Here is an 11,992-nt window from a genome sequence, read left to right as displayed (position 1 = left end):
ATGACTATCAATGAGAGACGGATATGAAATGCAATTGATGCATCGTCACAAAGAGCAAGCCATTGTCAACACTTTTATATTGCTCACGAATTTGTCAAAATGGCATAACGACGTGAGGACTTACCACTGGTTTCGATTTATGAAAAATTAAAAAAAAAAAAAAAAGATCAAATTTGTATAAAGTTGGTGGGAAGTAGGACCCAAGGGAAGACTGAGCTTGACTGGGGACAGTGAAGTGTGTGTCACTGTGAAAGAAGAGAGGGGGGAAACTGGACACACACACGCACACACACTAAATACAATGTGTGACAGTCCGTGCCATACACAGCACGAGTCATGAATGGCAGCCCTCCAGGAGCACGGCAGAGAAGAGGGACAAGGCATCGTTTTTCATCTGAAATAGAGGAATATCATAAAGCGACGGTCATAATGAAGTTCGAGATCAGATGTTGTTTAATTGGAAATACACACCTACAAAGGTCTGGACCTCCAGAGGCCGTCTGAGAGAAATCAACCTGTTGCGTCGGGACAGAGAGATGCAAGCGCAAGGGTCTTCAGCTAGGAGGCTGCCGGATCAGTTTGTTTCACAAGGAACGGTCGAGCTTGATTGTCTTGTCCTGTCCCGTGGAACCATGTATGCAATTCCAATATTTGACGACTCAGAATTCTGAATTGAAGAACACACGGAAAATCATGGGTGGGTATATTTTCAAACGATATTAACAATAGAAATGACATACGATTAACTTCATAAAGCCAAATGATGTATTTCAAATGCCTATCTTAAAACATTGTGGAATAAGCTACCGTTTTTTTATTATTATGATAAACGTGACGAGCACTTTGTAACAGAACATAAACAGCATAATAATGTATGTGTTCATTTTATATACGCTAAGAAGTGGTTGCCTTTTCTTATACAGTATCACCGACTTATTTATAATAGCTCAGACGCAGATGTTGTCCTCACAATAAATAGCCTTATCAACTCTTCTGTGGCGTGTTAAATTTTGCTGTACGGGGAATTTAAGTGGCTGCATCAGAGAGGCGATGCAGTCGAAACTATTCTCAATAAAATCCATTGCAGTTACGATTTAGAAATGGATATACTGTACATGTAGTGATATATCACTGCAATATACACCCACAATATAGACAGTACAGGACAGTTTACAGTTTGTTACGGATTTGAAGAAGAAGAAAAACCTTTATTTGTCTCACAAACGATAAATTAGCAAAAAGTTTAGCCTCCCCGTCGGGGAATCGAACCCCGGTCTTCCGCGTGACAGGCGGAGATACTGTCCACTATACTAACGAGGAGTGTTGAGCTAAGTGTTAACTAATAATTATAAGAAATGGTTACATTTTTGCTATGCATCAATTCAAGCAATGACGTATCTTAGTCTTCATTCTTATTGGAAAAAAAAAAGCTGCGGCGAATGGCACCCACTTCGTCAGAAGCACAGACTGCCACGTGCAGGGCTGGAGTGCAATGATTTGACCTGACACCGATTTCGGAAAGGCTTCAGATACACTACACGTTGAGGAAATCTGAACTTTTAACTCAAACTACTTAAGTCCTTTCTACGTACAGAATCTTCACATCAGACCTTGCAAGTCGCTCAGAATAGCGATAAACACTTAACTTTTGGAATCGATTCCCACCTAGTTCGTGGACATGTGCTTGAATGCTCTTTGTCTATGTGTATAATTGACTGGGGACCAAATCCAGTGTGCCGTCCCGACTTTTAGCACTCCAGGTTCCAGCTTCCTTTGGCCCTGAACGTGATTAGCGAGAAAAAAAAAAATCACAAATGGAGCTCTTGTGTAGCCAGTGAAGTCTGTCGATTGTGATATTAACTATCTCTCTCTGCTGATCTCAGGACATCTCGGCAAAAAGACGTCCCCAATACGAAGGGATCAAGTCATGGAAGAGTAATGGCTGAGAAGTTTGATCCCATGATTTCCTCTGTCTCAAATCGTCCGGTGACAAATCTTACAACCGTCCCATGGGAGCAACATCCAACAGTTCCTTCCGATGTGGGCGTGGTCACAAGCTCCCAGTCGCAGCTCAAAGACCTTCTTGGCTTGTTCTGCATGGTGACGCTGAACCTTATCGCTTTGCTGGCCAACGTCGGAGTGATGGTGGCCATTGCTCGGGCCCCACACCTCAAGAGATTCGCTTTCGTGTGCCACCTTTGCGCCGTGGACCTGCTGTGTGCCGTTCTCCTCATGCCCCTGGGGATCATATCCAGCTCGCCCTTTTTCGGTACCGTGGTGTTCACCGTTCTCGAGTGTCAGGTTTACCTCTTCCTCAATGTGTTTCTTATCTGTTTATCGATTCTCACTGTCACGGCCATCAGCGTGGAGCGATACTTCTACATTGTGCACCCAATGCGGTATGAAGTCAAGATGACCATCAATTTAGCGATGGGTGTCATGCTTCTTATCTGGGTCAAATCGCTTCTCTTGGCTTTGTTCACGCTGTTTGGATGGCCGGCGTACGGCAACCAAAGTTCAATTGCTGCAGCTCATTGCTCTCTCCATGCGAGCCATAGCCGCCTCAGGGGAATATTTGCCGTGCTCTACAGTGTTCTCTGTTTCCTGGTTCCTTCAGTGATCATCTTTACCGTTTACTGCGCCGTGTACAAGGTCGCTCGTTCGGCTGCCCTGCAACAAGTCCCCGCCCTCTCAACGTGGGCCGCCGCAAACCCGGATAAGAGTCGGACTGACTCGATCAGCAGCCGGACCACCATAATCAACACCAACCGTTCTCTACCGCGGAGACTTTCCCCGGAGAGGGCGTTCAGCGGGGGCAAAGCGGCCCTCACCTTAGTATTCATTGTGGGTCAGTTCTTGATTTGCTGGCTGCCCTATTTCATCTTCCACTTGCAAATGTCTCTGACCGGCTCCATGCGCAGCCCGGGAGACTTAGAGGAGGCGGTCAACTGGCTCGCCTTCTCCTCATTTGCGGTGAACCCGTTCTTCTACGGTTTGCTCAACAGGCAGATCAGGGAGGAGCTGGTTAAGTTTCGTCGCTGCTGCCTAACCCAGCCTGTGGATTTTGGTGTTTCCAGCCACGAGGGCTCCTTGCAGGAGAACTTCCTCCAGTTCATCCAGAGAACCGGCAGCACAGCCGAAACCCGCTCCAGCTGTCCCAATGCCAGTCCCAGAAACACTATGGACCACAGGGTTAAGATCCCTGGACAAGTACCTGAAGATCACGCTAAGACCACATTCGATTGACATTCTAATTTATGGATGGAACATTTTCTCTTATTCTTAAGTCTACCTTTTGTTGTTTAATTGCAGTACTACATCCCGGGTGATCTTTCACTTTTAGTCAAGGTGCTTTGGCTGTAACAAACTATTTCATGGTTGTGATAAACTTTGTTCCTTCCCCCCCAACTCCTTTGAAAGAATGGTGGGGCATCTAGCGCTTGTGTCGCGTTTCCAACGGACATTATCAGCACGGCTCTACCCTGCTCACCACATTGCCCCAAACCGGAAAAGATACCGGAACCCAAGACTAAGTACTCCAAAAATACGATAACATTTATGAGATTATTCATACGGATTTCGACCCAAATAGACGTGCCCACCCCCCTATGTCCATATCATTCATTGAAGAGTTATTATGAAGGGAGCTTCGTAAAGTACTGGGTGCTAATGTTGCCTGGCAACGGTGTACTGTAACTTGATAAGAAGCAGTAGCATAGCGCGACTCCCACATATCAATAAATGGTCTCATCGCGCAGCGCAAACATAAGTGAGCTCCGGAGTGTGAGGAACACTCATGAATCTGAGGGACAAAACCTCCGAGTTCCTGTGTGAAACAGATATGCTAAATGTCACCTACCTTGGTCGTCATGACAATTGAGTGAGCCGGTGACTCACATAGCAACAAGGACCTTTGGGTTGGATGTAAGCTTTTGATCACGTTGTGTCTACCTATTCTGTGTCTGCATGCGTGACGAGGAGCACCCTAGATATTCTGATAGTCTTCATCAGTCTGAAAATGGGCTACGCGGCGGCAGGAAAGAATCAGGTTTATTATATAATTGTCATGTGTACAGGGAGGGAGCGATGGTGAATATATAATGGAATCATTACAGGACATTGATAATGCTCTTAGAGTGCCAACAAAGTGCTATTTTATGGCCGCCATTGTTTGTATTAGCCTTTCATAAAAGGAAGACAGAGTGCCGTGTTCACAGAAAATGATGTCAAAGATATGATCTTCTCTTAACTCATCCATCCATTCATTTTCTGATTTGCTTAACCTCACAAGGGTCGCGGGGCATGCTGGAGTTTATCCCAGCAGTCTCTGGGCAGTGGGCGGGGCACACCCTGAACTGGTTGCCAACCAATCACAGGGCACACATAGACGAAGGACCATCCACGCTCACACTCACAGCTTGGAAAAAATTAGAGTGTTCCATTAACATGCCATGCATGTTTCTGAAATGTGGGAGGAAACCGGAGTACCCGGAGAAAACCCACGCAGGCATGGGGAGAACATGCAAATGCCACATAGGAAGGGCAAAGCCGGAATCGAAGCCTCCGCCTCTGCACCGTGAGGCCGACGCGCTAACCAGTCGACCAAAGGGCCGCCTGGTTCCTAACGAAGAGCTACAAACCTTTAGTGCAAGGTTGTCTTTTTCACGAGAACCACAACATGGTGAGATGTGTTCCCCCAATTTTGAGTTGTGATTTATTGATTTGATTTTAACTTCCAATCATCTGACCTAATCCTAACCCTGGACCCGAGCCATAATCCCGAGCCTTAAACCGAGTGCCTAACATTAACCGTAATCCCAATTACAACCTAGAACCCCAGATCTAACACTGAATCCCAAACCTAAACCCCAAACTAACCCATAATCCCGACTGCCAAAGCCCAACCCAAACCAAAACCACTCAATCTAATCCTGACCCGATTTTCATTCCGACAACAACAGTACAGAAAAACATTGGCCAGACTATCACCCCAAGACAAACATTAAACCCAACCCGAATACAAACCCACACCAAATTTTGTAAATCTCACCGTCGCCGACCAAAACATCCTCTCGAGTCAAACTACACTAACTCCTGACCCGAAATGCTAACCCTCTACTCTCAACTCTCCCCCCTAGTCCATACACGTGTCATCGATGCGTGGTGTTCCATAGGCTATTAGTTATCAGCTTCTAAGGAAATACGAGGACAGAAAATATACATTCAGTGCCCGAGCAAAGATCTCTTTCCGAGTTACAACAATTTGTAGTGAGGTCGCATGCATTCAATTCACCAGATGGAGTCAAACACTCAACCTCCAATCAAAGGATGAAACCGCAGAGTCATGAGCAAACAAACAAAACAATGACAGAACTGAACAACTTGGGAGTCACGTTTGACTTCGGAAAGACATGACTCACAAACTGAAAATGACAAAACGAGAGAGATCGCCATCTCGCGGGGCAGAAAGAAATCTAAAGCGTTACACTTTTTGAAATGAACCGTTGAAGCAATTACAATAGAGCAGATGTCACTCCCGTTTGTCACTTTATTACGGATCTCAATGTTGTGTAATTCCTACTTTCAGGTTTAAATACCGTTACTTTGACTTTGAGGTATTGTTTATGAAAAACGACTCAAAGGAAATTGAAAATACTGTTAATTATATCCCAAAATTGACAGCGAAAGTTCAACATATATCATGAAAGCAATCCTTCCTCCCTGCCCTGCCTCTTCATCTTGGACTTTGTTCGAAACAGCATCTAACAGATTTTCGATGCATTTTATTGAAACAAACCTTGACGTTGAGGTGGAAAACAACTCAGCCGCGGCATACTTACTCATTGACCACTAGACGTCAGTACAGTACAACATTTGGAAGAGGTTACGATGATAGTTACAGTTTCAGAATTATTACACACAACTACAGTATTTGTATACAAGTAATAAATTGCATTTTCCACCATGTGTCCCCTTGAAATCATCTCCTTGCATCTATTTTTAATGCCGTCACAGCTTTCAGACTACTTGAATGACCTTAAAAAATGTCTTACGGTATGGTGTATCATTCTTTTGATCCATAATTAGGAGGAGTGCCACATTCACAGCAACTGTGTTTGAAAAGAATGGCGTATCTGAAGGACGATGGCTGGTGGCCCTTTCTCAAACAAGACTTAATGAGACATCGCATCGGGAATTGTCATGGGAGACAGGCATGTTGAACTTAATCAAGGCACGCCTCAGGCTGGAGCTATGCATCAGTACGGTGTTACGTTTCACTTGGGTGATAAGCACCAGCGGTTGTCCTCCATCTCCTGGACACGAACGAGTAGCAGTATATGCAGTCACCCCCGACCAACGACTACCAAGTGATTTAGTAAACGCTGGACTATCGAAAGACTTTGAATGAGGATAAAGAATATATGCCTGAGTATTGTTTATTGTCTGTCTCTGTGACGTAAAACACAACTCGTCCGGACCAGCCACCAGTCGCGGTCTGGCTTGTGTTCTCATTTATGATTACCGGTACTTCAAAAAGCGATTATAAGATGTCACGTGACATCTTTGTACGGCTGTTGATGAAGTACGATTAGGTCAGAGTAAGTAATGTCTCACAATATGTGATCTGAAAGCGATTTCATGCAAGCGATTTCTTCTCTTTGGTCAATTCTGCGCATTTTTTACATCTGGCGCACACTACTGACCCCAAGTGGACTAAATTATGCATGCATGAATCATCAGTTGCCGATGACTCAACTGGAGGAAAATTCTGACACCGCAGGTGGTGAAATTTCTTTTTTGTTGTTTGTGATTTATACTTCAGACGGAACAGGGATTCAACTCTAAAGGGTATGTGAATAAATATCCAGGCCAGTGTCAATCAAAACTGAGTCGCAATATCTTTATGGAGGCCATTTTTGCACGGCTCTTGTACTTGATCTCATGTGTGTGTGTGTGTGTGTGTGTGTGTGTGTGTGTGTGTGTGTGCGTGTGTGCGTGTGTGCGTGTGTGTGTGTGTGTGTGTGTGTGTGTGTGTGTGTGTGTGTGTGTGTGTATTACAAAAAGGATTAATTGGTTTTGTGTAACAATAATCATAATGTACTCGATAATAATGAGCTAATAAGGACAACAGCATCTTATAATCTGCAAATGACATCCAATATGATACCAAGCATAAAAACATGGCAGGAAAGCCTGCTTGAGAAGCAAAAATGCAAATCAATTTAGAGGGGCTGCATTATTTGACAACAAAACACTTTTATGCATTACTAACAGCTCCCCGCCCCATCACACAGTCAAAGTGTTCTATTTTTAGACGCGGCTTGGCCGGGTGACGTCTATTTGGCTCGGGTGGCCTCGCTTAGACTCTGAGTGGACGAGGCCGACCCACCTTCAATCTCGGCTGATCTATTTGCGTCCGTCTCCCTCCTCACTGGCCCGCGCCACAGCAGGAATGCTGCCCGGATCCATGCCCTCTGATCCCATTCCTCCACGCTTACCTCGGCCCATTGGTGCCACCTGGGAACCAGAGAGGCAAATGTTAATGCATACCCGCACGCCATTTGCTTGAACATGATATCCAATCATCAACAATCCCTTAGCTGGCTTCTTTTCCAAGTTCCCATGGGGACTGCTTGCCTCCTTTCTTGTTCTTTTTTCGGGAGCATGACAGGGTATGAGCTTTTTTTAACGCAACAATCTGCTATAGAAAGCGCTGATTGATCGCAGCAACTGCATAATTGAGGAGGACCAAAATGCCATTCTGGCTGTAAGGGGTTCACTTGAGTCGCACATTGTGTGTCTAACGGGTGTGACAGACAACGATGCACTTACTGTAACAATTATGAGACCAATGTTTTGCAATTATAGAGATTTACAATACATCAACCCTAATGCATGTTTAACGGATTAGAAACATCTCCCAAAACTGTGGTACAGTTTATACAAGTGCAAAGTGCAACCACAGTCATAAAAATGGTGTGAAATTAATACCTCTCAGTCGGTGACAAACAAAATTAAGCATTGCTATCTTTCTAAAGAAATTTGTTTTGTTACAATCTGGGGCACGCGTGTCAAACCCAAGATCCGGGTCACCACATCATTTCATTTTTTTTTTTTAACAATCTCCGTTTTAAAATCAATTGTTTAGTAGTTGAACTAATGTATTGGGAGGGTGGGGGGGGGGGCTTCTGATTTCAGAACAAGTTATCCATCAATTTATTGTGTATACTGTATGTAGTAATATGAGGTGATCATACATTTGATTGCTTGGTTCACAGGCGTAATGGAAAGCATAATTCTAATGTGACACCCCTGAATAGGGTTCAAATTCATTTCGGTCATGCACATGTACTCATTGAAATGGTTGCCGAGTGTAACTCTTGATAACTTGACTGAATAAAGAGATGACAGGCCTCCCGATCAGCACCGCAAATCCGAATTAATTTCATGAGCCGATGAAGACGTCGTTGGCGCTGTGAACCATCTTTAACAGTGTCAGTTCACATCCGCAAGACAAGAAGTGCAGAAACTGACAGTGTAATTAATGTTTTACTTCTTCGCTGTTCAATGTTCCCTGCCCGCCAGCTAATGTAATTAAGCCACAAAAGACAACATTCCACATGCAGGAGGGTGCGCGTGTGTGGAAATTGGTGCCACAGTGCAAACCCTGCCCAGTCGGCCTCCCACAAGCCCATGTGAATTGTGACACAAGCGTGGTCTCTCAGCATGGTACATTGTGTGTGTGTGAGTGTGTGAGTGTGCGCAGGGTGGGAGGTCAGACCTCCAAATTTACCAGGGTGTGCAGCAGCTGTCCACTGGCATGTCAACGGCACCGTCAGCGCACTCCATGCAGGGGTTCACAAGTGATCTGCTGTGCCTGCAGTGCGCGTTGTGACGGCTCTCCCTTCACTCGTCTTCATCGTCCAGGACCCGCGGCCTCAAATATGGCGGACCAGTACCAGTACAACACCAACGAGGAGAAGATCATGAAGGACAGCAACACCAAGGAGATCGATCTTATCAACAGAGACCCGAAGCAGATCAACGAGGACGTGGTGAAGGTTTGTGCCGCGCGGTGACCCCGCCCTGTCGATGCAAAGATGGAAAAATAGCTTGAATGTGCACATGCATTGATATGAAATGCCAAAAATCAGAGATAGGAAAATAGCTTGCTGCACTTTGATCGAAATTCCTTGAATAGACCCACAAACTATTCCTGGTGCATGTCCAGAACATTGCATTTATTTTTGGGATCGTGGAGAATGTGTGTAACTGATATCCAAAGCTATCGTGTTTTATTTAGATTTGACAACTGTTTACGTGGCGATTGTTTGCAGGCGTTACTCGTACCCCTTTGCCTTGAACACAAAATTGAATATGTACACCGAGAGTAGATTTTGTTGTCAACCTGAAAGTCTGCGAATATGACAAATCATTTATGAACAGAGCTTGCCCTTGGTGTCCGCTTATATCAACATCGACACGATGGGCCTGCTATAATGAACAGACATGATACAAGATAGCTGATAACCTCTGAAAAGTCCTAAATATTCACTCATTGGGAACAACATGACATACACTAGCACAGTAATAATAATCAGTTTTGACACTGTCGGTCTGAGCATAAATGATTGTGGACATGTGGTACTGCACCATCACAATAAATTGGGAAACAGGATGGGCATGGTGAAGAAATAATTCAGTCAGTTGTTTGAAATTGATAGTTGATTAACCGTGTTGCACGAGACGCAAAATGGAGTGCAACCAGCAGAGGCGCAGTTGATTCAATTTGTTGTCAAAAGAAGCCAACGTGGGAAGTTTGACCACGGTCACGCCAGCCTCCTGTGTGTTAACTCCTGCCCATGGCAAAACTGGCATGAAAGTAGCAGTATATGTGTGTGTCTCATTTCTGTGCGCAAAGCAATTTCCTGTTCTGACGACATTGTTTTGGAAAGCTGAGGCAATCCCCTCTCTCCTTCAAAACGCCTTCAGACCTTGCAAAGCAAAGTGTAAACCAATTCAGCAATTTATTCCGAGGATGAGCCCAGACGGCTTTCTTTGAACAATCAGCCCAAGCGGATCCCGTCCACTGGTTTGGAAGACAAAACGTTTTTAGATGAGCGGGGCGTCTGCTGCCTGCTTGTCTGAAAAGTTCATTAACATTCTGTTCGAGTCTCAGCTGGGAATGCAGACAGATTTTCCTATCCACCAAGTGGCAGATTGCAGTGTAACTTTGCCCACGCCCCTCATACAGTACTACTGTCCATACTAACACGACTGACTCACTTACATGTGGGAACTATAATTACCTCAGTTCATAGTCACTTAAATTACTTAGCCCATTTGAAATGCTAACAAAAACAGCCCCCCCCCCCCCCCACCAACACAAAATATCATCTCCGATAAATAGGGTAAGGGTTAGTGTTAGGGTTAGGTGTTAGGGTTCGGGGTTAGGGGTTAGGAGTTAGGAGTTAGGGTTAAGGTTGGGGTTGGGGTTAGGGGGTTTGGGTTAGGGTTATGGTTAGGGGTTGGGGTTTGGGGTTAGGATTAGTGGTTAGGGTTTGGGTTAGGGTTAGAGGTAAGGGTTAGTTAGGGAGCAGTGTTTCTGATTCCTATTTGGATTAGTGCTCATTTTAGGTTTATATGCCACATAACACACCATTATCTATTACATATTTATAATTAAATTACTGAGGTTTTGCAGTAGGTTGCTACTGCCAAAACAAACCACACTAGGTTTGTCTGTAACATTGTACTTTTCTATACATTACACAAAAAATATATATATATACAGTGTATATATTACTTTGATACACATACAGTATCTGGCACGCATTTTTGCCATCACAACAATGTGGAAGACCTCACAGTTTGTTTTGAAGTCAAAGCCAGCATCTGTAACAAGCCCCACTAGGTTTGTTTGTCACATCCCACCTCAGTCTATCCATTTACTGTATGTACACATTGCGTACAAGGTAAAAATATTTCATCAACCATTATGTGTTTACTTATTAGACCCGTGCATGTACAATGACAGAGAATCCAATTAAAACCCCACATCATTACCTGTGATTTTAGCTCATGATTTCACTCGGGTCATTTCAGCGCTAATTTGCTGACTTTAATTTCTTATCAGGTAGAGTTTGAGGATGTCATCGCAGAGCCAGACGGGACACACAGCCTGGACGGCGTCTGGAAGCTCAGCTACACCACCTTCACCGTGTCCAAGTACTGGTGCTACCGCATTCTGTCGGCCATCTTCGGCATCCCCGTGGCTCTGCTCTGGGGCTTCCTGTTCGCCTTGATCTCCTTCTGCCACATCTGGGCTGTGATGCCCTGCATCAAGAGCTGCCTGATCGAGTCGCAATGCGTCAGCCGCATTTATTTGCTGTGCATTCAGACCTTCTGCGATCCTTTGTTTGAAGCCGTGGGCAAGGTCTTCGGCAGCGTGCGCGTGGCACTGCGCAAGGAAGTCTAAAAAAACTCACCCGACACGCCTGAGGAAAATGCGATCAGACGAGGCCTGCTCTCTTTTTCTACACTACCCTGGCGCGGAACCATCCTACTATTCTGTTCAGCAACCTCTCCTCCTGGAGAGGTCTGTTTTCGAGAGATTTTACTTGGATTTTGTACAAAAAAAAAAAAAAAGTAGCATTAATTAGTAGAACATTTCTATATACCGTTTTGTTCCCTACCCTCTTATTCTAAGGGGGTCTGTCTTCAAAAGATTTCCGTAGAATTTTTGTACAAAAGAAGTGATGTAGAAATTTGATAAAGTGGCATCTTAGGAGATTTTTGAAAGATTTTGCCCATAAAATTAGTTACTAGCAGAAAATTGACATATTTGTACCACTTTGGCACCCTACCTTGCCCTCCTGTTATCATGAGATTTTTAGCAGGATTTTGTGGAAAAAAAAAGTACAATTATTAGCAGAAAAATAAAATATTTGTTGTGATTGTTTTTGAGTGAATGTTGTTAAAAAAAGAATAC

General features: G+C 44.4%; 2 protein-coding genes and 1 non-coding gene across 3 annotated transcripts; 2 read left to right on the top strand and 1 right to left on the bottom strand.

Annotated features, from left to right (window-relative positions):
* Positions 1-637: 637 nt before the first annotated feature.
* On the top strand, positions 638-3,597 carry gpr61l (G protein-coupled receptor 61-like). Its single transcript, XM_019880955.1, has 2 exons — positions 638-697; positions 1,884-3,597. The coding sequence occupies exon 2, from the start codon at positions 1,939-1,941 to the stop codon at positions 3,244-3,246; it is 1,308 nt and encodes a 435-aa protein (XP_019736514.1). The 5' UTR covers positions 638-697; positions 1,884-1,938; the 3' UTR covers positions 3,247-3,597.
* Positions 1,249-1,320, bottom strand: trnad-guc (transfer RNA aspartic acid (anticodon GUC)). The gene has a single exon. It is a non-coding gene; the product is annotated as a tRNA-Asp (tRNA).
* A 4,991-nt stretch (positions 3,598-8,588) lies between the features above and the next one.
* cav3 (caveolin 3) lies at positions 8,589-11,962 on the top strand. The gene is made up of 2 exons (XM_019881434.1): positions 8,589-9,062; positions 11,138-11,962. Exons 1-2 carry the CDS (start codon positions 8,622-8,624, stop codon positions 11,477-11,479), a joined length of 783 nt encoding a protein of 260 aa, XP_019736993.1. The 5' UTR covers positions 8,589-8,621; the 3' UTR covers positions 11,480-11,962.
* The last annotated feature ends 30 nt before the right edge of the window (positions 11,963-11,992 follow it).

This window comes from Hippocampus comes, unplaced genomic scaffold (assembly GCF_001891065.2).
Source record: "Hippocampus comes isolate QL1 unplaced genomic scaffold, H_comes_QL1_v1.1 scaffold68, whole genome shotgun sequence".
In the NCBI taxonomy this organism is placed as follows: Eukaryota; Metazoa; Chordata; class Actinopteri; order Syngnathiformes; family Syngnathidae; genus Hippocampus; species Hippocampus comes.
The sequence above is the reverse complement of the archived record's forward strand: the minus strand, read 5'-3'. Positions and strand labels throughout refer to the sequence as shown.

Excerpts from the sequence above, each read along its gene's own strand:
- cav3 (XM_019881434.1), top strand. The coding sequence starts at position 8,622 with ATGCAGGAGGGTGCGCGTGTGTGGAAATTGGTGCCACAGTGCAAACCC. Across the intron at positions 9,063-11,137 it reads TCAACGAGGACGTGGTGAAG|GTAGAGTTTGAGGATGTCAT; the intron begins GTTTGTGCCGCG and ends ATTTCTTATCAG.
- gpr61l (XM_019880955.1), top strand. The coding sequence starts at position 1,939 with ATGGCTGAGAAGTTTGATCCCATGATTTCCTCTGTCTCAAATCGTCCG.